A 27157-nucleotide genomic window follows, 5' to 3' on the forward strand; every position below is an offset into this window, starting at 1 on the left:
GTATTGGTGATTATGTGAAGATTTGTGATTTAGGCTTCATAAAGAATGTGCTCTACAAATGGGGTCATAAGAATCATAGCTCTAGAAGCCATTTAGTCCAATTCCCCCTCATTTTATAATCAAGGAACTGATATCCAGAGACATGAAGGCTTTTCACATTCAGTAAGAAGTAGAGCTGGAATTTGAATCCTACCTCTACCTCTGAAACCAGCAGCATGCTTTCTGCTGTAATATTCAACCTTCAGATCAGTCCTGGAGAATTGCCTAAAAGATATGGAGTCTTACAGATGTTGTGAAGTGTATTTATTAACATTTGTGCTAAATATTGGAAAATGAAGGGTGAGAAGGAGCAAGGGTGAGGTTGAGCTTGATGCTTTGGCAAATATGAATTTTCTACATTTCCCAAATCCTTTTTATCCTACTTCTCCTTTTCATGAGAGGCAGGATTGCAGAGTGGACAAAGACCTGACTTAGGAGTAACAAACACCTGAGTCCATGTCCTTGTTCTGCCATATGCTGGCTATGGGATCTTTTACAACTCATTTAACCTCTCAATTCCCCCAGGTAATTCTCTAAGACTAAAACTTATCAGGTATAGAAAAGACGCCAGTCTGCATGAGTAGAGAGAGTTCTCTTATCTGGGAGTTTGCTGTACCAATGAAATCAAAGGCTCATTTCCTATCCTCTGAGTGTCATATATATTTTGAGAGATGGCTTCATTTATGAAGATGAAACCTAAGACCAAGAAAGAAGTTTTTCCTGCTATTTTTCTTTTTCCTACTACCTCTCAAACTAGAGTCTTAAAAGAACATATTACCCATCAGAGGGCTGAATTCTGGCAATCAAAATTCCCAAATGAAAATTTCAGGCTGATTAACAAATGTTCAGATTTTATGAGTATCCCTGAAAGATTTCATTAAAGACTTGTCCATCATGTTTGGGAGCAGATTTTTTTTTTGTTTCCTCTTTTTTTCTTTCCAAAGGAATCAATCTACTGAAAGGGGAAATCTTTAGAAATTTCTACTTTACTAATTTAAAGAACTTTCAGGGGGGTCTAGAGATTGTATATGGAGTTCTTTTTTACAGCCACAAGGACCAAGAATTAAAACTTCCCTTTTCCTCAAACTTAGTTCACCTTTTTTCTTTTCAGATAGTTTGAAACAGATGAGGCAGAAAAAAATAGCTCTGGCTTATATTCCCCTTTGGAACAAAATTTCAAATGGCCCTTGACATCATTCTGGCAAGCTGCCAACTCAGAATGATCTCCAAGTGGCTCTGTATCTCAGCACACTAGTTCATCAGACATATTTCAATTACAAATGCCAAGACATAGCCATGACAAGATTCATTTATAGGAAATATCCTTGGCAAGGAAGCTTTCTCAGAAGATTTTATATAACTATAATAAAAGGAGAGTGTTTTTGTCATGTGAAGTCATGATAAGATAGATTCAAATAACAATCTCCAATACTGAATAGTATTTGAGAAAGGAAATATTTTGTGCTATCTCATTCAGTTATGATTTGTCTCAGAATATGAGAGAAAATTATTCTGATTCATACACACATGCATACATACACATAAACACACACACACACACACACACACACACACACACATGCACAAATATACCCTTATCAGCAAATAGATCAATCCAATTAGGAGCCACTGTTCTCCTGAGAGTATCACCAAAGAAATTTGCAAATTCAAAGCATTTGGGCAAAAAAAATCCCTAGAAATGTCAACATTCTAGTTAAGTCAATATTTCCTAAGGGAACCTTTCTAATCCTGGCTGCATTACACTTCTCCCTGTTCCATTTCTACCTACCTAAAAGTGGCTAGAGCTGAACATATAGCTATCAGACTTCCCAGTCTTCCAAGTTCACACACTTCTACTGATTGTGGTCAGGCTTATGAAATTTCTCTTCAAACTATCTGTACTATATAACTGTGTAATCAGTGTTCTGCAACTAGGTGAAGATAGCACACAGTAAAGTTTGTGCTCAGCCCTGTGGGGAAAAGAGAATCTAAAAGGGGCCCAGGTACTTTCAGCTAGATACCCTTTCTTTATGTGTTTATATCGGTCATGTTGTATTCTTGCTCTGAGGAACATTAAACTCTTCAAGAGAAGGAGAAGTGCGTTGTAAATGCAGGATATTATTATTGTTGTTATTAATGAAAATGGTAGAGTCATCACTTACCTGATCATATTCCTTCTTCATGGCTACCAATTGTGCCTTCCTCTTCTCCCTTTAGGATCACTACTACCATACATGTCCATGTATGGACTTGTTTTTTCACATGCTTTGTGAGACATAGCATGGATTTGAAGTTGTACAACTGGGAGACTTAACTAAGCTTCTAGCAAGTCCTAACTCTGCCATTTACTAGCTATGGGACCATGGGTCTCTTTCTAACACTTCCTGCATTTATAAATTGGAGATAACAATTTTTAAATTACCTATCTCATAAAGCTGTTATGAGAAAAATGTGTTGTAAAGGTCATATATGCTGAACTGGAAGGGTCTTCAGAGTTTAACTAGTTCAAGCCTCTCATTTTTATAGATAAGGAATTGAAGTCCAAGAAATTGTGATTTATCCAGGGTCACACAGCATAGTAATTTTTCATTGCTAGAAACAGTTTGGTGACACCAACGATAAAGTGTTGAGCCTGAAGTTAAGAAGATCGAGATGAAATCTGGTCTCTGAAATTTAATAGCTATATAACTCTGGGGAAAAGTCATTTACTTTTTGCCTCAGTTTCCCTATCTTCAAAATGCAAATAACCTACCCAACATTGTTGCTAAAGTGCTTTTGCAAACTATAAAGCATTATATCAATGCTAGCTAAGATTATTGTTACTACTATTATTATTGATACTTTGATTTTTTTCATTTGTCACTTCTGCTTTTGTTTTTTTCTTCTTTCTTTTTCCTTTACCTCTTTCTCTACCTTTCATCTTCCATATCCCAGTTTCCTGATATGATTCAGTTCATTTTTTAAACTACTGCCCTCATTATTCAAAGGTCTCACCTCTTCAGCCATTGGTATGCCATTTCCTATGCTCAACAGTAACTTTGGGACAAAAAGTCTGCTGATTTTATCTCATTTTAAATCATCTTAAATGTAAAACGGGAGATTTCTGATGGTCCTAGAATGACATACCTTGGCATTCTGTAGGGGTGGCTGGTAACTGGATGGTCGATAGAACATTCTTTGGCTGGAGTCAGTGTGAATGTCACCAAGGAACAGTTCTTCTACAAGATGATCCAGATTGTGATGGAGATATTGTTTTTCCACCCGGATGAGTTGAAGCTCATGCATAGCAAAATTCACTGCCTTTGTACATTCACGACCATTTTCCTCTCGCCATAAGTCATAAGTGGCATCCTGTACCCAGGGGCTATCTGAAGGGATGAAACCAGGACATGTGCGATTTACTAGCTGACTAAGTCTTTCAGCAACAGCCTCAGTATGGCAGATGATCTGGACATTGTGTAGCTGGTAGTCTGCTTCAGTCCCTCCTCGGATGATCCATGATGCTTGGCGAAGCCTTATTTTACCTCTGATAACTAGAGTGTAGGTAGGATTGGTACAGCGGTTACCACCATAATAAAACTGGTAGGCCTTGAAGGTATTATTGTGGTAGAATCGATAAGACCTGGTAATGAATTCTGGACCAGATCTTACTTCACATCTAGGGAACAAAAGGAAGAGAATTAAAAAAAAAAATTGAGAAATGGAAACCACTACCACTTTCTGAAATGAAAAAATATAATAGAAACATATAATTTAGAGCTAAATTAAAAATTATCTAGCCCAATTACCTTGTTTTACTGTTGACAAAAGGGAACCCCAGAGCAGTTTCATAGTTAATCCACAATCATAGCAATAATAATAAATGTAGCATTCAAATTCAAATTCTTTGATTACAGATCCAGGCTTTTTTCACTCCAGAAAGCTATCATTCTAGACAAGCATTCATTTAAGCTATATAAAAGGTCATTCATCATCCTATAAATCCTACAAATCTCATTCTTTGTTTATAAAAGGTAAGTCTCTAAATCTGAAAATAGGTTCCATTCTTAAATTAATTAATTGTGTGATATAAATATATGATACAATAATAACTAATAATAAATTAATTAAGAAAAAATATCCTTTACATTTTAATTTTAAAAACATAGAAACATTCCCTGCTGCTATAAAAGAGAAGTTTCAAACAATCTTTTGCATGAACCTAATTTTATATACTGAACCATGTTCTCACCATAAGTCATCACTCATGGACCAAACCATTCTCTTCCCATATCTCTTCACTTAAACAAATAAACTAACAAAATATACTCTATAGTATTTCCGGGGGGGGGGGGGAGGTGTAAATATAAGAGGTAAAAAAAAAAACAAAAAAAAAAACATCACTTGTACAGCATATCTAGAATTGACAAACTATTCCTTCTCAAGTTGCTTTTAAAAATGAGACTTGCTGCTATAATTCTGTGTGCTCTTTCTATAAGTGTCAATATTTGGGGAGGGAGGCAGGATGGAGATTTTCTCACTTGTCTTGGAGTTTTGGCAGTAGCAAACTTTGTTTTTCTCTGAGGCATATCTCCTTTTACTTTCTACTTAAAATTATGAAGTCCTAAGGCTGGAAAGGACTAAAGAAGTCATTGAGACCATCTACACTACAGTATTATATTAAATCAATTGAATTTCATTCAACTAACACTTACTATGTGCCATTCATTATGTTTAAGACATTGTGTTAGTAGCACAATGTTAGTAGCTAAAGGTACAAAGATAAAAGAAGACATAGTCATATGCCCTGGAGGAGCCTAAAATAAAAAAGAGTTAAAATAAACATGCACAAAAGTGTGTGGAGCATTAGACATAAGGAATAACAGGAGTTCATATCTTGCTGTAATCATTTACTACTATGGGACTGTGGGCAAGTCACTTAATCTCTATCAACATTAGTTTCCTTATCTATAAAATAGTGATATAAAAACATTTTATTATTATGAGGATCAAATGAGATAATGTATGCAAAGTGTTTTGTAAAACTTTAAGTTCTATGTAAATACTAGCATTTACATCAAGTATTTATATTATACGATATCACTAGTATTTAGAAAAGAAGGGAATTTACTATAATACTGGTATTTGAAAAAACTTTTTATTTTCAAAATATATGCATAGATAGTTTTCAATATTCAACCTTACAAAACCTTGTATTTCAAATATTTTTCTCCCTCCCATCCCTCTCCCCTAGATGACAACTAATCCAATATATATTAAATATGTGCAATTCTATAATAGTTCCATAATTATCATGCTGCACAAGAAAAATCAGATCAAAAAGGAAAAAAATGAGAAAGAAAACAAAATGCAAGCAAACAACAAAAAGAGTGAAAATGCTATATATTGTGATCCACACTTCATCCCCACAGTTCTCTCTCTGAATGGTGATGAGTCTCTCCATCACTTGACCATTGAATTGGCCTGAATCACTTCATTGTTGAAAAGAGTCATATCCATCAGAATTGATCATCGTATAATTTTGTTATTGTTATGTATGATGCTCTCTTGGTTCTATTCACTTCACTTAGCATCAGTTCATGTAACTTCTCCAGGCATCTCTGAAATCATCCTGCTAATTGTTTCTTAGAGAACAACAATATTCTACAATATTCATATATCATAACTTATTCAACAATTCTCCAACTGATTGGCATCCACTCAATTTCCAGTTCCTTGCCACTACAAAAAAGGGCTGCTACAAACATTTTTGCACATGTGGGTCCTTTTCCCTTTTTATGATCTCTCAGGATAAAGGCCCAGTAGAGATATTGCTGGATCAAAGAGTATACACAATTTGGATAGCCTTTTGGCTAGTTCCATATTGCTCTCCAGAATGGTTGGGTCAATTCACAACTCTAACAATAATACTAGTATTTTCAAAAGAAGATATGATAAAGACCAAAAAAAGGCATTAGAAATTTGTGAAGGGACAAATTTGCTTCTATTTGTTGGAAAGTTGAGAAGGATTTCACTCATTTGAATAACCATTTAGTTTCCTGGAAGAAATGATATTTGAGTTAGGCCATTGGTGAGGAAAGGGGAGAATAAGAAGAAATTTCAACAGCAGCTATGAGGCAGAGAAAGAACATTCCAGAGAATCAGAGCAGATCATAGCAAAATTAGAATGGGAAAATGGGAGGGGAAAGTGGGGAGAAAGAATATTATCTGCATTACAGTAAGACAAGTATATGGTGAATTCCACTTTTTTTTTTCATTTGTTCACTCCTTTGACCAAATTAATTGTTCCTTTCTTCATTTGTATGCTATATGCTTCTTTTCTTTTTTTTTTTTTTTTTTTTATTTTGATGTTAGATTGTAAGCTCTTCCAGGGCAGACATTGTCTTTGGCCTCTTTTTGCATCTGCAGTGCTTAAGTACAGTATCAAACATACAGTAGGTTAAAGTGACTTGCCCAGGGTCACACAGCTAGTAAGTGTCAAATGTGTAATGCTGAATTTGAACTAAGGTCTTCCAGATTCTAGGACCACTGCTCTATCCACTGTACCACCTAATCCTCCACAGTAGGTTCTTAAGAAATATTTATTGGTTGATGGCATACAGTTACAACCAGAAAGAACTCTAGAGAGTATTTAGTTTATCAGTCTCATTTTAGACATAAAGAAACCAGAACTGAGAAAGTTGAAATAACTTGACCGAGGCTATGCCTGCATAAAACAGCTGAGGCAGGGTTTGAATTCAGGTACTCTGATTCCAAAATCAATATGCTTGGTCAGAAATACTTATTTTCCTTATTTATGAAGTGGCTATATAGTCTTAATCTGCTTGCTTTCTCTTGAAGCTGCCTGTCTTGAAGCTCTTATTCTTTTTTCCTTTCTCCCATCTTGGCTCATTCAACCTATTTTGCATCTCATTTTATCATCTAGTCAACTATCTCTCTTTCTTCTCTCCTCTTTGTAGAAGATCCTCTTTATTTCTGTCCTTAAATATGTCTCAAAACATTCCTTTGCACTTTGCCTAATCTTTTACGCCTCTCTTACTTTGGCAAATTTCTCTTTTTTTTTTTCTCAATTTAAATTTAGTGACAATAGTTTAAAATACCCAAATCCAGCTCTTTATATATAGGAGAAACAAGGTATATATATATATATACTTGTAGATCAATTTTATTTACTCTTGATATGAAAGTATTACAATTAGTAGGTAGTGGGGAGTTCAATCTCCAGGTAGTTTAAACTTGTATTTTTTTCTAGCATGTAAAAGGGGAGATGTCAATTAATGTTAGCTAAAAAAAAAAAAAAAAAAAAAAAAAGCTTAATTATGACCAAGAACCTTCAATTAAAGGATCCTCTTATTCTGGCAAGAAAATTGGCCAAATCACTTCTTTGGTTGTTAGAATGCCATGAAAGCTATGACAAGAGGAATTTAAGATTTGGATCATTACTGTACCAAAATTATCAATATATTTTACATAAGTGCTACATATACTGCTAAAATTACCATTAATTTACATGTATGAAATTATGCTTAACAGCAGATAAAGGGGAAATCTTTGAATGTTCTATCCAAAAGAACAGTCCAGTGCCTTTGGTCTATGGTTCATAACAATTATGTTCTAATTATGATATTAATACATTGTTTTCAAAAGCTACATGTATCATCATCTCCACTACAACAGAAAAAATGTCTTCCTTGGCATTCCAAATGAGAATAAAATTACTTAGGATATTCTGTCAGGTTTTGTCCCCAGTTCCAGAGCAAGGCTATGAAGCATGAGTTTCCATAAGGAATTTTGCCACTGATAGTCTTCATCACTTTTTGTATCATATCTCAACTTGCACTTCACTGTCATGTTAATCTTTCTAAAATCCCACTTAATTCCCTTACTCAAATATCTTCAATGACTCCTAATGTTTATAGGCTAAAATTCACATAATCCAAACTTAATGTTTATTGAATGGCTGACAAATTCTTCATGTCTGTATTCAAACTTCTTTACAATCTTAACTCAATCATCTCTCCAGATTTATTTCCCATTCCCTACATAAGCAAAATTTCAATTTCAACTAAACTACTTTCTCTTGATATATTCCTTATGCTTTCTTGCTTTTATGATTTTACTCACATTATCTATCCAAAATCAGCTTTCTCTCTTTCCACCATTTAAGCTCTATCTCAAGTCTTTCTTATATCATTCTCTAAATTCATAGCACTTATTATTTAAATCATCATTTCTCAAAGTGTGGTCCAGGGACTCTTGGGGATCTTTGAAATCTTTTCAGGAAGTCTACAAGAACAAAACTATCTTAAGAATAATAGTAATTTATGCAAATTGGTAAAAATCAAATCAATATAACTTACACAAATAAAAGCCCTTTGGGGACTTCAATAAATTTCAGAAGATCTTGAGACCAAAAATTTGAGAACTGTTCACTTATACTACATATATGGAAATTATAGATTGTTTTCTGTTAGTTTTTATATTGTTACCTTGTATTATTTAATTTTTCTCCTTCCAACAAAATTATAAGCCATTTCAGATAAGGGCTGTCTTTTACATCTTTGAATACCCTTCAGAGCCTAGAACATAAAAAATGCTCATCAAATATTGTCTGACTGACCATGTAAAATATCATAATATGTGTTGTCGTACTTAGTAGGCACCAGATGTGCAAATGGAAGAATGTTGGACAGAAGTGTGTGCTGCTGAGAAGCTCTTACTAAATGAAATCTTCTGCAACATGTAGGTGATCCAATCCCTATTATTTTCTGTGGAGATATGACTTTGGTGTCTAATTGTACATCCAAACTATTTCTTTTACTTTTTGAATTCATGATGAATTAGTAAGTGTAAATTCATTATTCTTGAGAGGCAGCATATCATAGTGGATGGAAGGTTCTTACTGGAGTCAGGAGACAGTTCAAATCCTGCACCTAGTACACATTGACCATGTGATCACAGACAAAGTCATTTAACCCTTCACTGCCCCAGCTAATTTTTTAAATCTGTAAATTACAGAGTGGTTGTGAACTTGCATTGGCTTTCACACAGAAAATTTGATATGCCAGTGAAATCACGGCTTTGGAACAAGCTCTCTCCTCCCCCCAAAAGATGCCCACCAAAAATGTATATACCTCATAATTATCCTGAATAATGTTGAAATGTGTGCCAAGGAATTGGTTATAGAAGAGAGAAGGTTTTTCAGTATGTGTGGGTTTTTTTTTCCTTTGAACAGATGGAAGTAGAAAGAGTAGGTAGTGTGATGCCCCCACTTTGGGGGGAAAATCACAACTTCTTAGTACTTTGGGCAACTCTTTAAGTCACAACAAACTTGTCTTTCTGCATTTTTGGTAGGAATTTTCATACCAGGGTTTCCTACTCTGACAGACTCAAAAGACCAGACAAAATCAAAACCAAAAATATTTTATGTTTTTTCCATTTCATCAAATCTATTTTTTAAGGAGTTTTCTTCAGATCATTTCTGGTTTTCCTTTTCCATACCCTCTTGCAAAGATATCATTTCTTTACCCATTTTTCTTCTAACTCTTTTAAGATGCTTTTTGATCCAAGAGAGCCTTGTGAAATGGGGACCAACACATCAATCTTTGGGGTTTCATCTGGAGTTGATTTGCCTTTAAGATCCTTAAGATCTGAGTTCTATTCTTCTCTTTCTACATAAAAACTGTCTATAGTCAGAGTTCTTTTAGTTTTTTGGTTTTTTTGCTCATTTTTTAAAGGTTGAGGTTTGTTCTTAAGGCAAATGGGCAACAGCTGCTTTAGTTTGCCTTAGGACCAATGCTGCTGACTGACTTCTGGTGTTGGGTAGGCACAGCCATCTGCTGCCTTCTTCTTGGGCTCAGTGGCTCACAATTTGCCTTTTGTATTTGCTTTTGGGTATCTTGCAGCAATCTGCTGAACCACCAGCTTGCAACCAAGACAGAGTAGCCTAAGACCCTTGCAATAGATTCCCCAGTGTGCAGATGCCACAACACCCTTGCTCCCTGCACTGTGATCTGAGTTCAGCAGCTTCTCCCCCTGCTCTATTGAAACAGACCTTTTCTGAAGTTCTTCCAAAGTTCTTCTGGATATCTATTTTACTCCATTTACTTGTGGTTTCTGTTCAGAGAGAGACTTAATCTGCTGCTGATTTGAGGGAGCACTTAGAAGAGCTCAGACAGATGAGTCTACTCTTCTCCATCTTGGCTGCACCCCCAAAAGGATTTTATTTGAGAGAAATCAGTATTAACGAATGTGGCACCAAGCAACTTTAATCACTATTATTAAAAATAAATTGAGGTACTGTACTCTTCAATGTTTAATATTTTTCTGTTTGATAAGGAAGAGCCTTTCCATGCTACCTTAGTGAAAAGTTTAAGTCTGAACCACCAATGAGTTTTTTTAAAATGTTTATAACTTTAATTAATGAATAATTTGCCAAAATAATATCTTTAGAGAGGAATAATTTATCCATAGATAAGATTCTTTAAGACTATTTTTTAAGATTGACACTAGAAAACATCTAACTTCCCTTAAACAGTTTCTTACCCTTTCTTCCCTACAGCTAAACAGAATTACAACTGCAATATGCCTAAAATAGATAAAAAAAAAAACATTTTAAAACTGGATTTTAAACATATTTTATGCAAAAAGAAAAAATGGCAAAACCTCTAAAAACTTGAAAGATCCTGAAAGTCACTAGTCTATTTAATAAGAATCTAGAGTCATTCTACTTAGAATAACATTGATGAATAGTAAGATGCAAGGATAAAGAAGTCAGTACCATGGAATCAAGGTTGTCAGAGACAGAAAAGAAAAAAAAAAACAATCACAGAAATGCTAAGATTATATAGACTGATATTTCTCCTTTTTTGTTGCTATTGTTCTAACAGAAGATAAAGAAAAGGAAATAAAGAACTAGTCTAAGAAATTGTATAAAACAGCAACTACTTCTTAACAAAAGAAAGACTAGTTAGGAAAATAACTAAGGAACTCATATGATCCAAGAACTTTCAATAGATGCCAAAAACTACAATGAAGTACAAAGAGTGAAGGCACAATTTATGTGGCAAAGATCTGTGATCACAACTCTAATGTCCAAAAAATGAAAAAAAAAATTCAAAAGTTACTACTGCCAGTAACCTCAGAAAGGATCTCTATCAGTTGCTCAGGTTTCTTACCTTAGTTACGTTGGATTTATCTTTTATTTATTTTCTATTTATTTAGATATGAACATGTGCTTCAACTATTATTTAACCTTGTCTTTGTATCACCAGTTAACAAAGATGTTTAGCAAATACTTGTTGATTAAAATACAAAAGATTTCTCTTTTGTATATTATTAGGAAGTAATAATCTATTATATAGTGAAAAGAAGTGACTGAATGCTTCATCTCTTTCAAAGGTATTCAATTTTTAAATTTTGAGTTGTTTGTTTATTAAAGATATATCAATTTATGAATGATTAGTTTGTGTTTATACTGCTACATTGATAGAAACATATTTTTACAGAAAAAGCATGAAAAGCTGAATCACAAATTGATTTCACTCTCTACCTTTGGCATTAACCAAACCATCTGGCTACACACCACCTCTGACATGATGGCAGTTTTCTATGGTGCCCTGGAAGGAAGAAATCAGCCTACTGAGATCTAGCCTTGGTAACTCAGAAGCATTAAATGACAACAAATGCCACAGGCCTGAGGTCCTTAGACTTTTAGATTATTTTTTATAATCTAGTGCTCAATTAATGATGAATCTCACATCTGTAGCAAAGAAAAAGACTAGTAGAGGTAAATCTGGACCTCTCCTGTTAAAGCCTTGAAGTCACATGTATTGCATTAGTTGAATATGATTACAGTATTTAGACCATAAGGAGCTAACTATGTTTCAGGGGTTGGTAAAATACAGATACTTAATTTCACTTGCTAATGCCTCTTTTATATAAACAAGCAGTAGGATACAGTTCAGTAAACAAGGTTCCATTCACTAACTCTATGTGGTCAACTGTGTTACAGTATAATCTCTTCCTGAGCATAAGGTTTCAACAGTACTTAGCTCTGTTCCTTAACAGATTTTGTTTTTTTATTGCATGCCATCTAGGATAAAATTCAGATAACAAGGGAATAGAGTTTTCATTGAATATTATAGGAAGTTTCTGTGCATCTGAGACTTCAAACGGATAAGAAAGAACATTTTTCATTTCTCTTCCATTGCAGTGCTCTGTGAGGTTTCCCCATCACTACCTTTGTCCTTCTTACCCTGTGGAAACCCAGTGGCCCTCAATTGTGGGTGGCATCTGTACAGTGATCCGTGCTCCATTGTGGAGGTGTTTGAGCATGTGATGACACTGAGATTCCTTGAAAGCTCTCCAAGCACTTTTCTCTAAAGATCGAGGATGGGATCTGCTATCTGGATGAAGAAGGGCAGAACCTTCTCCCAGCCCTAGAAAGAAAGACAAGTGAAAAAATGTAGTCAGTAGGCCTCTGGAGCTCAGGAACCATCTATGACAAAGCTGGCTAAAATAATTTGTACAGAGGAAACAGTATGAACTGACAAAGCATTTTGTTTGTCATATTTGGTCTCATTAGTAGAAAATTTATTTCTTTTTTTAAATTAAAGCTTTTTATTTTAAAAACATATACATGAACAATTTTTCAACATTAACCTTTGCAAAACTTCGTGTTCTAATTTCACCCCTTTTCCCCCACCCCTCCCCTCGATGGACAAGTAGTCCAAAACATGTTAAACTTGATAAAATGTATATGAAATCCAATATATATACATACATAGTTATACAGTTATCTTGCTGCATAAGAAAAATCAAGTCAAAAAGGAAAAAAATGAAGAAAATAAAATGCAAGCAAATAACAACAAAAAGAATAAAAATGCTATGTTGTGATCCACATTCAATTCCCACAGTCCTTTCTCTGGGTACAGATGGCTCTTTTCATCACAAGATCATTGGAACTGGTCTACATCATCACATTGTTGAAAAAAGCCACATCAGAATTGATCATTGTATAATCTTCTTGTTACCATGTACAATGACCTCCTTGTTCTGCTCATTTCACTTAGCGTCAGTTCATGTAAGTCTCTCCAGGCCTCTCTGAAATCATCCTGCTGATCATTTCTTATAGAACAATAATATTCCATAACATTCATATAACATAACTTATTCAGTCATTCTCCAACTGATGGGCATCCACTCAGAGAAACTTTATTCCTAATAGACACTTTCTTCTGTTAGTTTTACTGCTAAATCTTCTTAATAGTTCTCAAGGAGGTAGTTTCAACAAAGTTGTTTCCTGTATCCAATAGTATGCAAGCCTCTCTTTGGTTTCCTTCTATAATCCCTGAGACACCTGGCCTTCTCTTTAGCCACTCCTGAGGGCTGCTTGGTATTGAGGCAATATTATACTCACATCCTTTCTAAAAAGGCCAATTTTATCAAATAATAAATATTAACAAGTGACTATTATGTTAAGTTGTATGAACTACAGGGAATATAAAAGCATAAGACATGTGAAAGAACTTACAATCTACTTGGGAAAAGACAATTTATAAATATGCATATGTAAAAGGAATGAATATGAGTTTTCTGTTACATATACATGAAATCAAAAGTATAATTTACATAGCAAAGTGCTCATTTTACAGTTTTTTAAGTCTTTTATTTTACCAAATACATGTAGAGAGCTTTCAACATTCATCTTTGTAAAATCTTGTGTTAATTTTTTCTCCCTCCCTCTCACCAAACCCACTCCCCAAAGATAGCAAACAATCCAATATAGGCTAAATGTGCAATCTTCTAAATATATTTCCATATTTGTCATGCTGCATTAGAAAAATGGATCAAAAGGTGAAAGGGAAAAAAATGATTAAAAAGCAAGCAAATGAAGAACAACAAATAAGGTAAAAATATTTTGCTTTGATCCATATTCAGTCTCCATAGTATTCTCTCTGGATGCAGATGGCTCTTACCATCACAAGACTATTGAAATTGCCTCGAATTACCTCATTGTTAAAAAGAGCCAAGTCTGTCACAGTTGATCATTACATAATCTTGTTGTTGCTTTGTAAATTTTCTTGGTTCTATTCATTTCACTTAACATCAGTTCATATAAATCTTTCCATGCTTTTCTGATGCTCATTTTATAGTAGAAATAACTAAGGAATTATATAAAAGGGAGAGATCAGTGGAAGGTGAAGTCATCAAGAAAGGGAGTTGGGGACCAAACCGCGTCTTAAAAATATAGTCTATTTTATATAGATGGGTAGAGAGCATCAAGAGGCTCTATTTAAAGATAAATAGACAATAAGATTAAGTCTATATGTGGAATTAGTGGATTAAAATAAGATGTAAAGACCCCCTACAGCAGGAAGGAAAAAGGAAACATGCATTTATTAAGAAGCTCCCACATGCCATAATACCATACTAAGCAATTTACATAACATCCCAGTAGTAGGTGTTATTATTATTCTTACTTTAAGGTTGAAGAAGCTCAGAGAGACACAGGGTAAATGACTTGTCCAGAGCCATAAAACTATTAAGTATCTGAGAAAGGATTTGAACTCAGTTATCTCTGACTCCAGACATAGAAGTGTCAGCAAGGTGAGAGTAAAGGCATAGGATGGGATATCTGTAGCTTTGGCAGGGAATATAGGATCTGAATATGTGCTACAGAGTGTCAATACTATTTTGAAGACTGAAGACCAAGTCAAGGCAATAAGCATTTATTAAGCACCGATTAAGTGTTAGGCATCATGGAAACAAAAGAAAGGTTAAAAAAATTCAGCCCCATTCTCAAGGACCTCAGTAATCTCAGAGGAAGGCACTGAGATTAAGGAATATTGGAAAAGGTGATATAGAGTGCAAGGCCTGAAGTTAGGAAGACTCATCTTCATGAGTTCAAATCTAGCCTCAGATACTTACTAGATATACAATCCTAGGGATGACACTTAATTCTGTTTGCCTCAGTTTCCTTCTCTGTAAAATGAACTGGAAAAGTAAATGTCTAGTATCTTTATCAAGAAAACCCCAAATGGATTTGTCAAGTCAAAAATAACTGGAAATGGCTGAGCAATAGAATCTAACAAAATCTAAGAAAGGAGAAATCAATAGACTAAAGAAAATAATAGCATTCATTTAGTACTTTAAGGTTTTCAAAGTCCTTTATAAATATTATTTCATTTCATGTTCTTAACAATGATATGAGATAGATAGTATTATTATCCTATTTTACAAATAAGGAAACTGAGGCTGAGAGATTAGGTAACTTGTCCAGCTAAGTATTTGAGGAAGAATTTGAATTCATTTCCTCCTGATACTAACTATAGCACTCTAACTACTGTGCCAGTAGTTGTTTGGGTCAAAGGTAACTCGCTCAAGATCATTCAATGAGGAAATAAGAATCAGGACTCAAGTCCATGTCTTGAGTCAAAATTCAGATTTCCTTCATTACTATTCTGTGAAGTGCCTGTTCTCATTTGTTCTCAGTCTCCCAATTATCTTTTAACTTTAGTCGTTAAATTCCACACAGTGGAGACAAGATGCCAAATTAAGTATATGCAAGTAATGGTTGATTATTGTAGCAACCCAAATAGTATGGCTGCAAGGTTGGCTATGGAAAATGAATGGCAGGAACTAATTCATTCCATGGATAGGATACTAAAGTATGAACTCTGATTCATTATGAACCCTAATCTGATCAGTTGGAGGTATTTAGATATAATATTGATAATAATAGCTAGTATTTGTGTAGTACTTTAAGATTTGAAAAACACTTTGCAAATTTTATTTCATTTGAACCTCACAACCCTGAGAGGTAGTTGTTCTTATTTTTATTATTCCCATTGTATAGATAAGTTGAGGCTGACAGAGATTCAGTAATTTACCCAGCTTTACACAAATCATACAATGTCTAAAGTCAAATTTAGGTTTCCCAACTCCAGATCCAGCCATGTATCCTCTCTATCATCTAGTTGCCTTTTATCCTAGGTATGAGATCTAGAGGTTAAAGTTGGGTATTTGTATAGCTGAGAGGTTCTAAAATGCCTAGAAAACATCCTGCTAATCACTGATCCTAAAGATGTCAAAGAAGGAGATGCCCAGAAATACATGATAATTTAACTGAAGCGGGAAGGTAGGGAAAGGAACAAAGCAGTAGAGAAGAACAGAAGCTATTTACATTAACCATTGATGCTTAGTACACTCCTTCTTTTATGCTGCTCTTCCATGTTAAGGGCATGGTGAGGAGAAGTGGCAGAGAGCAAAGGACAGAAGGAAATATATAAAATTAAGAGGTTTTTGTACAAACATCTATAATTAAAATTAGAAGGAAACCAGTTAACTGAGGGAGAAATCTTTGAAGCTCATTTCTGAGATAATATAATTCATTATATAATTTTCCCCAGGAATTTTTTGGCAAATGAGTCAAATACAAATAGGAAAAAAAGGAAAAAGAGAAGTAGAGGTAAGGAGGGGAAGAGAGGAGGAAGAAGGATAGAGCAAGAGAAAAAGAGAATGAGAGAGGCAGACAGAGAGAGACACACACACACAAAGAGAGAGACAGAGACAGAGACATGCACACATAGAGATCAAGAGAGACAGAAAGACAGATAGAGAGAAACTACGTCTTTATTTCTTCCTATTCAGAGGCTCTAACATGGACAAAAACCCAATCAATATAACAATAACATCAAAGAAATTCAAGTTTAGTAGGCAGGACAAAATAATATCAAATCAATGCTATAAAGTTTTTGTTGTTGTTCAATCATTTCCAATTCTTAGTGACCTCATAGACCACAGCACACCAATATTCTCTGGAGTTTTCTTGACAAAGATATCAAATGGGATTTGCCATTTCCTTCTCCGGTGGATTATGACAAACAATAAGTAATAAGTTCATGGTAGCACAGCTACTAAATGTTCAAGGGGGGGTTTGAACTCAAATCTTCCTGATTCTAGGCCCAGCATCCTATAAGTTACTACCTACTATGAAGTGACAGTAGTAAATTTTTTTAAAAATGAAGTTTAAGTATTTTATTTGAAAAAACAACAGCAACAACACATCATTAACAAGGGAATAAAATCGGTAGTTCAAATTAATGAAAGGATGCTTGTAATACATCATATGAAGTATACTGTCCTAACTACCTTTTCAATATTCATTTAGTCATCAACATTCATCTTCAAATATTCACTTGGTTGTAATGGTATGGAAAACAAGGAAAGCAGCTGTAGGAGGTGTTAGACTTTTTATAAATGGCAGAGAATTGAAAATTCATTTTAAAAGCATTAATCTAAGGAACAATGAAGTTAAGCATAGCAACATGAAATCCTTGAACTCTATAAGCTTTGCTCTGAAGAATCAGGTATTGAATTATTTATAGATCACATCAGTGATGAATTTTATCTAAATCTAAGACCTCTGGATTCCCACTTGAGGAAATATTTCTAATAAACAAGATATGTAGGCATAAATGTGTCTTTGATTAACAAACTAGACAAGTCCATTCTAAACATTCTATCTTACCTTTTTTCCTATCTCTGTATTTAGTTTTTTAGTCTTTGAATAATAGAAGCATCGAGTGGTTCAAGCACATTAGGCCCAAAGACAGGCAGATCTCAGTACAATTATGGCATTAGGTACTGAGTGATTCAGGGGAAATTATTGTTTGCTTCAATTTTTAAACTATACAATGGGGTAAATAATAAATCAGGATTCTGGGCTGTTGTAAGGAATTAGCTATTTATAAAAGTGATTAGTCCAGTGCCTGACACATAGTAGGTAATTAATAAATGCTTATTCTTTGCCCCTAACTTGATAGACATAGCTTTATAGTAGAAATTTAGATCCTCTGCCTCCAAATCTTAAAGAGTACCTGATAATAATGAAGTTACTCTATATGGGTTCATATTTATATATATTTATCTAGTTTTTAAAAATAGTTAACTAGAATGCTCAGGGTATGAGATGTTGTAGTTAACTGAATTTTTTTGTTAACTAAGAGTTAACCAAAAACTTCATTCAGTTTGATTGTTAAAAATCTGCCTTCTTAGAGACATCTTTCTTTGATGATAGGAATCTAGCAGTGCCTCAGGCTCTTCAATCTGAATATTCATTTTCCTTATACAGCCACTTCATATATAAAAAGCACTAGAGACTGGGTGGCATGTGCTAACTTGAGGACATATCCAAACTTGAGTTTGGGTTTTGTTTGCTTGTTTTCTTTGTTTGTTTGTTTTAATCTAATGTGTTTATCTTTATTCTATTTCCTCTATTATGACAGTAAAGAATGTAAGAGGAAACCATCACATGTATAGGTTAAAGTGCTTAGTCGGCTACATTACTGTAAAGGTTTGATTCTGGAATTTTTTAACTTTACTATGGATTATTCTTGACAAAGAAAAGTGACTAAGCAATACTCAGAGAAGAAGGGATTGTAAGATACTAGCCAATAGCATGACTTCAGTCAACTGATCCTTCATATTACTGTGCCTCATCCCATTTATAAAGTGGGAAAATCAATAGTAGTCTTCCTTATAGGTATGATGGGGAATAATTAATAAAACATATCAGTGAAATGTTTTCTAAATATCAAATACTATGTAAATACTAAACAATAATTACAACACTTTGTCATAAAATAGAATTTGGTTCACGAAGGATGCAAATTGGATTCCAACCAAGTACACAAATAATCTTGTTGTAAAACTAGTCTCAAGTACAATTAAGTCTCAGGAAATAGATGCTGGAGAGAATTGTAGTGAAACTCTGGTGTATGTGTAATAGGCTTGCTCCTATGCAGAGTGAGCAACACTGCATAAAAGCTATGAAAGCAAATGAAGTCTTTAGGGCATAAGGGTACCTACCACTTAGCAAATTACCACTTTCAAGGCAGTAAATGATACTTTTACATTCTGATGCATTTGTTTCACTTTACAGGAGCAAGTGATTTACTCTTAGGGGTTAGATTATTCTTGCCAACACCTTAAATCTTGCCAAAATTATCTTAATTAGGATCACAACAACTTTCTATTTCTGGAGCAGAAGTTCTCAGTAATAACAGTTTTAAAGACAAGGTTCCACATAAAAAGAAAAAGAGAGCTCACCTTGTCAGAACATAAGACCAGGCACCAAATGAACATTAGGTTTTGAATTACTTGGGCTGTCTACACTGCCTAAATTCACCAGATGATGGCTGTGGAGAGCTGATCTTAGCATACTTATTCCACAAATGATACACATGCAACCCCTCTCTTTGATCTACACTAACAATAGTAAACACTACTCCCTATTTGTGATCCTCTCATCCATGATATGAGTAAACTGACACCCAAAAGATTGTGCTCATTTTTCCCCTGGGGGTAAAAGGAAGAGATTTTGTGGGACATAGGGCAGGTATCTCTAAAAAGGCTGTGTTTATATAAGTAAGAAATGGAAAAAAGTCTAATCAATCTGATTAGTCTAATTAATTTGGACATCCTTTTTTGGTCATTCTACTTTCTAACCTCAACATTTTTGAACAGCAATTTTTATTGTCTGAATTTTCTTTTTTCTATTATATTTATCCATATAGGTAAAGGCTATGAAAGCAAAAAATAAAGTATTTTCTAAAAAGTAATTGAAAAGATAAAAGGAGGAAAAAAAGGCTAATGAAAAACCTGTGAATATGAACTATAATTTTAACATATTATCTTTTGTGAAACTCCAATTGTAAATAATATATGTTAAGAATACGATTCTATTTCTACTATAACCATGCTATATTTCAAGTTAAAACTTGTCTGAAAGATGAAAACTTTCTAGCATGTAAAAATGTAACTGATTAGTTTAAATATAGGTAATTACTTATCCATGCAATTGCTCTCTCAATTAAATAAAGTTATTACCACAAACTATACTTTGATGTAGTAATTGTTAGATAAATATTAGGAGGGCTTTTCATTTTTAGTGTAATAGAAAATAGTGATTCTGATAATACTAGTTAACTATAGTTTCTTGGCATTGCTTTTAATTTTCATCTTTACAGGGATAAACAAAACTGTTTTTGCCCTTTTTTCTCCATTTCTTCCTTACTCCCTTTATGAGGGTGGGGTATAGTGGAATACACATTTCTTGTGAAGTCACCATTAAAAGCTTTGATTTTTTTCTTTTGCTAGAAAAAAAATCATAAAAAAGGATACTAATCACATGTTACTTTGATTTTGGCTGTACATCAGGTGTTCTCTTGGGTTTTTAATATATAAGACTCCAATCTGGAGATATGTGAGTATAAACTCCAAAGTATCTCCTGGTAAATCTTCAAACTAGTTCTTGGGGGCACTAACCCTTCCTTCTCTTTCCTTTCCAGAAAAGGGCTTGCTGTGATTTGCTAGGATTTCCAGCAGGGGGAAGGGAGGAGCAATAGTCCCCTTCTTTCTCTTTTCTACATAATGATTTTTACTTTTAGCAATCTCTATCTCCAAGAATTTTACTATTTCTCCACTTCTCTCCCCCATAGCAATTGCAAAGCTTCAGGGAATTAAAAAATAGATCTACTCACGAACCAAGTGGGGATCCCTAATCTAAAGGCTTAATCATTTTGAACCATTATCTATATGGGATCTCTGGGAAAAACACAATGTGGTTTTTCACTACCAGTTAACTGAAAAGAGAACTAAACACATAAGCAACATATAGAGAAGAGTGATCAATTTAGGTCCAGTCTTGCTTTTCCCTCATTCAATTTTTTTTTTTTTTTTGCTTTAGTAACCTGGATATTTTCCTTATCTTCATTTCCCTGATCTGCAGAGAGGCAAAGATACACACATACATTTGAGAAACATAAAAATCATGAATATACGTTAGGATGACTCATATATAGTTTGTTGATATTTTAAATTGACTATGTCAACTGCCAATTTAATCAAACTTCTGCTTTATGCTCAAAGCTCAAAACCAGAATGTAATTATGAAACACTTGCCACCTCTTCTTTCATCTTGCAGAGAGAGGAGAAGGAGGTCTCTGGTTGTCTCTGCTAAGCCACTGGCTTAAAACAAGAACCTTGCACCTAGATTTTTCATGAAATTTATGCTTTTGGTCATTTTATCTTTATATTTAAGTTTTCACACCATTTTTTCCTACTGCTCTAAAAAAGGTCAGAGAATGGAAAGAAAACATTTTCTTAGCATCATGAAATTCTTCCAGCAAACTATATTTCCAGCAATTACATAGGATCTCAAGGGGCAAGGGATGTTCAGAAATCATCTAGCCTACTGTTTTTCTTTTACAGATGAGGTAACTCAGAGAGGTTAACTGACTTGCCCAAGATCACACAAACCATAATTAGCAATGCCAAGATTCAAACCCAAATCCATAAACTATAAATTTTGCCATACTTTTTGCCCTAATTATTAAACCTTTATCTTAATATTCTTTAATTTTTTTTTAGAGTCAAGTTGTCATCATAGAAATAGTTGGAAGTTTAGACACAAATGAATGAAATTAAATAAAGAGCTTCATTTCCCAGAAAAAAAGTGAATCAATTCTATCAATAACAACCATTTTTAAAAAGAGGTTCTCACAATATCAGTAACAAATTTTAGAATCAAATCTTTCTATTACAGACAAATCAACTATGTGAGTATCCTGGAGCTCACTAATTTGAGAAGTTAACATCTGAGACTTTTACACTTTTTACACTAGCTGAGAAAAGAGTGAGAGGGGGCAACTTCTAGCAACATACTTTCCTTGACATTCGTTATCTTGAACTTTTGATTATGAACCAGTAGATTTAAATTGTAGTCCTGATTCTATCACTGCACAATCTTAGGTCTCAACCTCCACCTCTTAAAAGACAATAGAACCTGATAGTAGAGTTCCTGACATTTGTAATATTATCATGAATTGACTTGAATTAGCTGATGCAATCACATCACTAATCAAATGGAAGAATAAATCTGATAAATATGCTGTCATTTGAAGTTGGGTCTTAAATTTGCAGATTAAAAAAACTTTCAGAAAAATTAACAATGAATTATAATCTCTTCATTACATATTTTACTATAATGTAGGTAAGAAAGGTTTTTGGATGATGGTTTTAATTTTCCCCCTAAAACATGAAAAAAACAGTCATGAGGCAATCTATCAGTGGCTTAGTCAAGGAGGAATAATTTTAAAACCTAAAATCATGCATCTACATGTAAATGTCTTTATGACCTCCCTATTTATCCTTATAAAATCTTTTACCTACTTTCAAATTCTCACAACTGAAGTTACAAGACAGAATAAAAATCATCCTCAAAAACATTATGAGAAAACCCTATATTTGGGGAGGAAAGATTTGAATTCAGGTAAAAAAAATCAGTTGCCCAAGTTTCCCAAATGCATTTCTTCCCAAAGCATTTGAGTTAATTTATTAAAAATGCATGCACCATTACATAACTGATTCCTTTCACAAAGAAAAAAATTTTCTAAAATCCCTGATACCAAAGTGGGACTGGTATATGCTATACACATGAAAACCTTCCTTAAAGTACAAGACAGATTGGTACCTGTTTTGTATCAAAATACTTTAACAAAATAAAAATAAGAAATTCAATGTTCCATTTTTCCACTGTATCTCAATTATTATCTAATACCATCTGAAAGTATATAGACTTATTGATTATGATCATTTTTCTCATTTCAGCATGAAGTTATGCAAATTCCTTGTGCCTGTTCTTTCTACTTCTTATTGATATATCTACAGCATTATGTGATCAATTATGGTTATTCTAAAGTTTTGTCCAAAGTAGATTCCTTTTGGAATTGCATGACATGTTGTGAATCTCCTTTGTCATTTAACTATAGCTTTGCAATTCTTTTTCTTTTAATCCTTCTTCTCTCAAAAATAGAAACAACTCCAAGTATTACTTCCCCTTACAAAATATTTCCTCCAATTGCCTTCTGTAAGAAAAAAAAAATGGATTTATAGTCCGAAGACCAGGGTTTGAATCTTATCAAAGGGATTTGACTAGATAAGGAGCAACTTTTGTTGTGGACTCCCTTTGGCAGATTGGTGAGACCTAGGCCCCTTATACAAATAATGTTTTTAAATACACAAAAAAATGAGAGAGGCTTACAAAGGAAAGCAACTATACTATAATAATGATCAAAAATTTTTTCACAGACCCCATATTAAGGACCCTTGGACTACATGTTATTTTCTAGACCTCAAATCCTTTGATTCTTTCTCACTCAAAATAAGATTTATACTTCTCTAAGATTGTCTTATCTTCTAGTCCTAAGAAACTTGATGTGGACCATAAGATACATCTTCATATAGAAATTAGAGAAACATAAATAATCTGAAGTATCATCTGAGTTCCTATGGTCACTCATCATGCTCAAAGAAATTTCAGAATATTCTGTCCTAGCCATGAATTGGTTAGGTCAGGTAACTCTAAAAATATTTACCTCTTAAAAAAAGATGGCAGCAGGGAAATGATGCTATGCCTGAATTAAGCAGCAAGTGTAAGTATTCTGTCATTCATTACTTTTCTAATTCAATTAGTAATGATGTTTTGTGTTTTTTTTTTTTTAAGTGTTTAACTCCAGCTAACTTTCCATGTTCTTTTGTTTTAAGGTCATTAGAATGCTTTTTTTTTTTTCCTTCACAAGATATAACTATAGATGAAAGAAAATGGACAATTTCCCCTGTTTCATCTCTCTTTCTCTTTTGGTGGCAGCTGCTGTTTTGATCTGTTCATTGGCTCTGATTTGTTTCATGTTTCAGCCAAAGATTAAAACTGCTCTGTAATTCTAAGCAGATGGGCCTGGGAGTCCAACCCTATAATTATACCTTCTCTCTTTTGCCCTCTAACTGCAAGACTTCTATTCTGACTTTTAAACTTCCAAATCACTGGGTCTGAAAGTACACCTTGGCTATAAGGAAGGTCTGGCTTAAGTAGACAGCCTGACACAGCCTATGGCATTAGAAGCTGGGCAGTCTGCAGGCTGCCTATAAAGAAAGCATCTACCTACTCAGTTAAAGCATTTTCCTGTGATTCCAAGAATTCAGTGGATTCTAAGATGAGCTACATCTTCTCCAGGGCCAGGTTCCTGCCCTAAACCTGATAAAAATAATTTCATTTTGGATGATAATCACAACCTACACATATACCCACTGATCACCAGTGATGTAACTCAGTTGTTAACAAGGAAGAGGAATGAGTACCCCTAGAGACACATCTTGCAGCAAGCCAGCCATGGTGTTTCACTCCAGTATTTTGCATTTTTTTTTTTTGAAGCAAAACAAGAACTGATCCTAAAGATAATAACATACACTTTTAAAAAACACTTTTCTAACAACAACCCTGTAAATTAAGTATTATGAGTATTATCCCCATTTTCTGGATGAAACAACAGAGGCTCAGTGAGTTAGTGACTGCATATATCTAGTAAATGACAGAATTTGGATTCAAATGCAAATCCTCTGTCAAGAGCAGTGTGCTTATTCAGCAAGGACACTACAGCAAGCTGTTTTACCCCAAAATATTACCAATATATTCTATTGCTACTGCTATGTCAAACAATATTGCTCTAGCAGCTACTTTGTGGGATATAATGTAATTCTGATCTTTTTTTTTTTTTTTTAATCTGTCCAATTTTCCTCAAAGAATTTGCCTCCAAAAGGCAAATAATATTTCTGAGCTGAAGCCTAGGATCCTTTGGCAAAGCTCATCTGGGTGTGTGGAAAATTTAATGAAATCAAATCACTCCAGAACATGAGGAAAAGAGCACCTTAAATTCAGATAATCTCTGTAAGACCTTCCTTGGATGAGTAAATATTGGGTAAATTATGTGTTGCTACTTTCAACTTGCATTCAAAGACTTCAGAAATGCGTATGCCTGGAAATCTGAAACAACACTGGCACTTAAGAATTGAATCAAATGAGCAGCTATCATTTAGAACCAAAATGAATAATTTAACCAATACTTTTCCAAGAAATTTAGAGATAAAATGCACGTGGAACTTTTTTCCATAAAAGATCATTCTTATTCTTTAGAGTCCCATAAAAAACTTGGACCACAGTAAGAGTCATTCTATGGGCTTTGGAACATTTTAAAAAATGACCACAAGGCACATAATTTAATTATAGCATCTCTGCTTATAGTTGAAAATGCTAAAGAAGGAATAAGAACATTTGCCAAAATTTTGGCAAACTCTTTGACCCTGGAGGTAAAAAGAAAGGGGGAAGTCAACAAGCTTGCCTTACCACTCAAGCAGCAAAGACTTAAGGAATCCTCACATGGATGCAGGAAAAGTGGGAGTGACAGAAACTGGAGGTTTCCTAGAGCCTTTCAGAACTAGCATAGGACCATGGAAAGGTCTAGACTAGAGCTAGAAAGTTTCTCAGAGGCCATGTGTTCCAGACCTATTATTTTACAGATGAAGAAACTGAGGCCCCAGGAAAGTTAAGTAATTTGAATAATTCATACTTTTGTGATTTATTCCCAAATAATTCTATATCCTAGCTTGACCATATCTGTTATCATGGATAATTAATTAATTATTATAAATGAGCATTATATTTACCAGTATTTTTGTTTGTTGGGGGTGGGGTGGAGAAAAGAGGAGAAAGAGAGGGGAGATGTTGAAGAGGGAATATTAGCACTCACCATGTAAAAGGAGGGCCAGGAACAGGTATCTGACCAGGCTGAAATAGAGATGGGACATTTCTAGTTTTTCTTCTATACCAACTCCTCTTCCTCCCTTTCACTTCCTCTTCCAGGAGCCCAATAGGCTGTCCTCTTCTTTTCTGATGGTCAGTAACTATTTTCTTCCAGTGCAATTTTTGGGCTTTCTTCGCATCAAAGTGATGCTAAAGTTCTGGCGTTTTCTTCCCTCCTTCCACCCCCACGCCGGAAGAAAAGCTCACTACTCCCTTCTGGGTGAACTTGACAAGCTAGATGAAAGAGAGCTGGAAGAGCTGCGATCAACAAGCCGAGGCCCCTGGAGGGTCCTGGGTCAATCAGCAGCGCAGGCTTTTGGTGGGGGGCTGCGTTCAAGGCTGCAGAAGAGGCAGCGAGGCGGTGGACAAAGGAGGTGCTTTGGGCCCCCAGAAAAAGGGGCGAGCGGCGGAGTCGAGGTTCTGGATGGCTTTTTCCCTACAGTGTCCCCTCTTCGCTTCCTTCTTCCTTTCTCAGAAACTTGGCTTTCCAGTTTTCGCTTCGGGTTTCCAAAAAAGTTCTGCCTGATCTCGCGCGGGGACCGCTTACTCCATCTCCGTCTGCCTGGAAGAAGGCGGCAGCAGCGGGATGACTGGGGGATGTCTCGGTGGATCTCCCACAGTTGGGTCTGGGGGATGCAGTGGAGCGCCGGACTGGATTCAGGAGCTCGGGTTGTCACAGGGTCAGTGACTGGCCGGGGATGGAGGACTCGCGGCTGCAGTGCGAAGGAACTGCGCACTCAGAGAGGCGCAGATTCAGGGGCCGCCGCAGTCACTTCTCGGAGTCTACAACCACCGCTGGTATCCCTGTCAGTCCTCCCGGTTCCGAACCCCGGTAGCCGCCTCTGCGTCTTGGTGTCTCGGAGGGCGTCCGCGGCCGCGCGCTCCGCCTCTGCCCAGCTCCGCTCTCTGAGCCCAGTCGCTGCAGCCACCACCAGTGCTGCAGCTGCACCTACTCTTCATATTTCCCGTGCTGCAGCGGCGGCAATAGAGGCAGGGGGAGGAAGGAGGGGCAGGGGGGAGAGGAGGGGTCAGGGAAGAGGCGACTCAGCGCCACTCATCTCCCCCAGCTGCCGCCAGGGAGAGGGAGGGAGGGAGAGAGACTTGAAAGGGCGGGTTGGACAGCCCCTCCCACTTCTCCCCTCTCCCCTCTCCTGTCTCCGGGTTGCCCAGCCTCCCGCGGAGCTTCTAAGAGCTGCCCGCTCCGCCCCCGTCCCAGTCCCCCGGAGTTGCTGGAAGCTGGTGGGCACTCCCAGCCTCGCTGTTGTAGGAAGCAAAGTTTTGTCCTCCCTTCCTAATATCCCTTCCAGCTCTAAATTCTATGACTCCCTCCTCCTCCCATCTCCCCTATGCTCTGGGACTCTGTAGGGGACCTAAGTTGTAGACTTTCCCTCTCATCCCAACAGTGGCAGGATCCTGGTT

General features: G+C 35.4%; 1 protein-coding gene across 1 annotated transcript in view; it reads right to left on the reverse strand.

Annotated features, from left to right (window-relative positions):
• APCDD1 (APC down-regulated 1) overlaps positions 1-26689 on the reverse strand; it is a 53346-nt gene extending 26657 nt beyond the window's left edge. The window contains exons 1-3 of the mRNA XM_074274894.1: positions 25686-26689; positions 12296-12479; positions 3166-3697 (exon numbers count right to left, since the gene is read on the reverse strand). Of these exons, the coding sequence (XP_074130995.1) occupies positions 3166-3697; positions 12296-12479; positions 25686-25743 (774 nt within the window). The 5' untranslated portion in view covers positions 25744-26689. The remainder of the gene's footprint in view (positions 1-3165; positions 3698-12295; positions 12480-25685) is intronic.
• Between the last annotated feature and the right edge of the window lie 468 nt (positions 26690-27157).

The sequence above is a fragment of the Sminthopsis crassicaudata genome, chromosome 1 (assembly GCF_048593235.1).
Source record: "Sminthopsis crassicaudata isolate SCR6 chromosome 1, ASM4859323v1, whole genome shotgun sequence".
Lineage (NCBI taxonomy): Eukaryota > Metazoa > Chordata > Mammalia > Dasyuromorphia > Dasyuridae > Sminthopsis > Sminthopsis crassicaudata.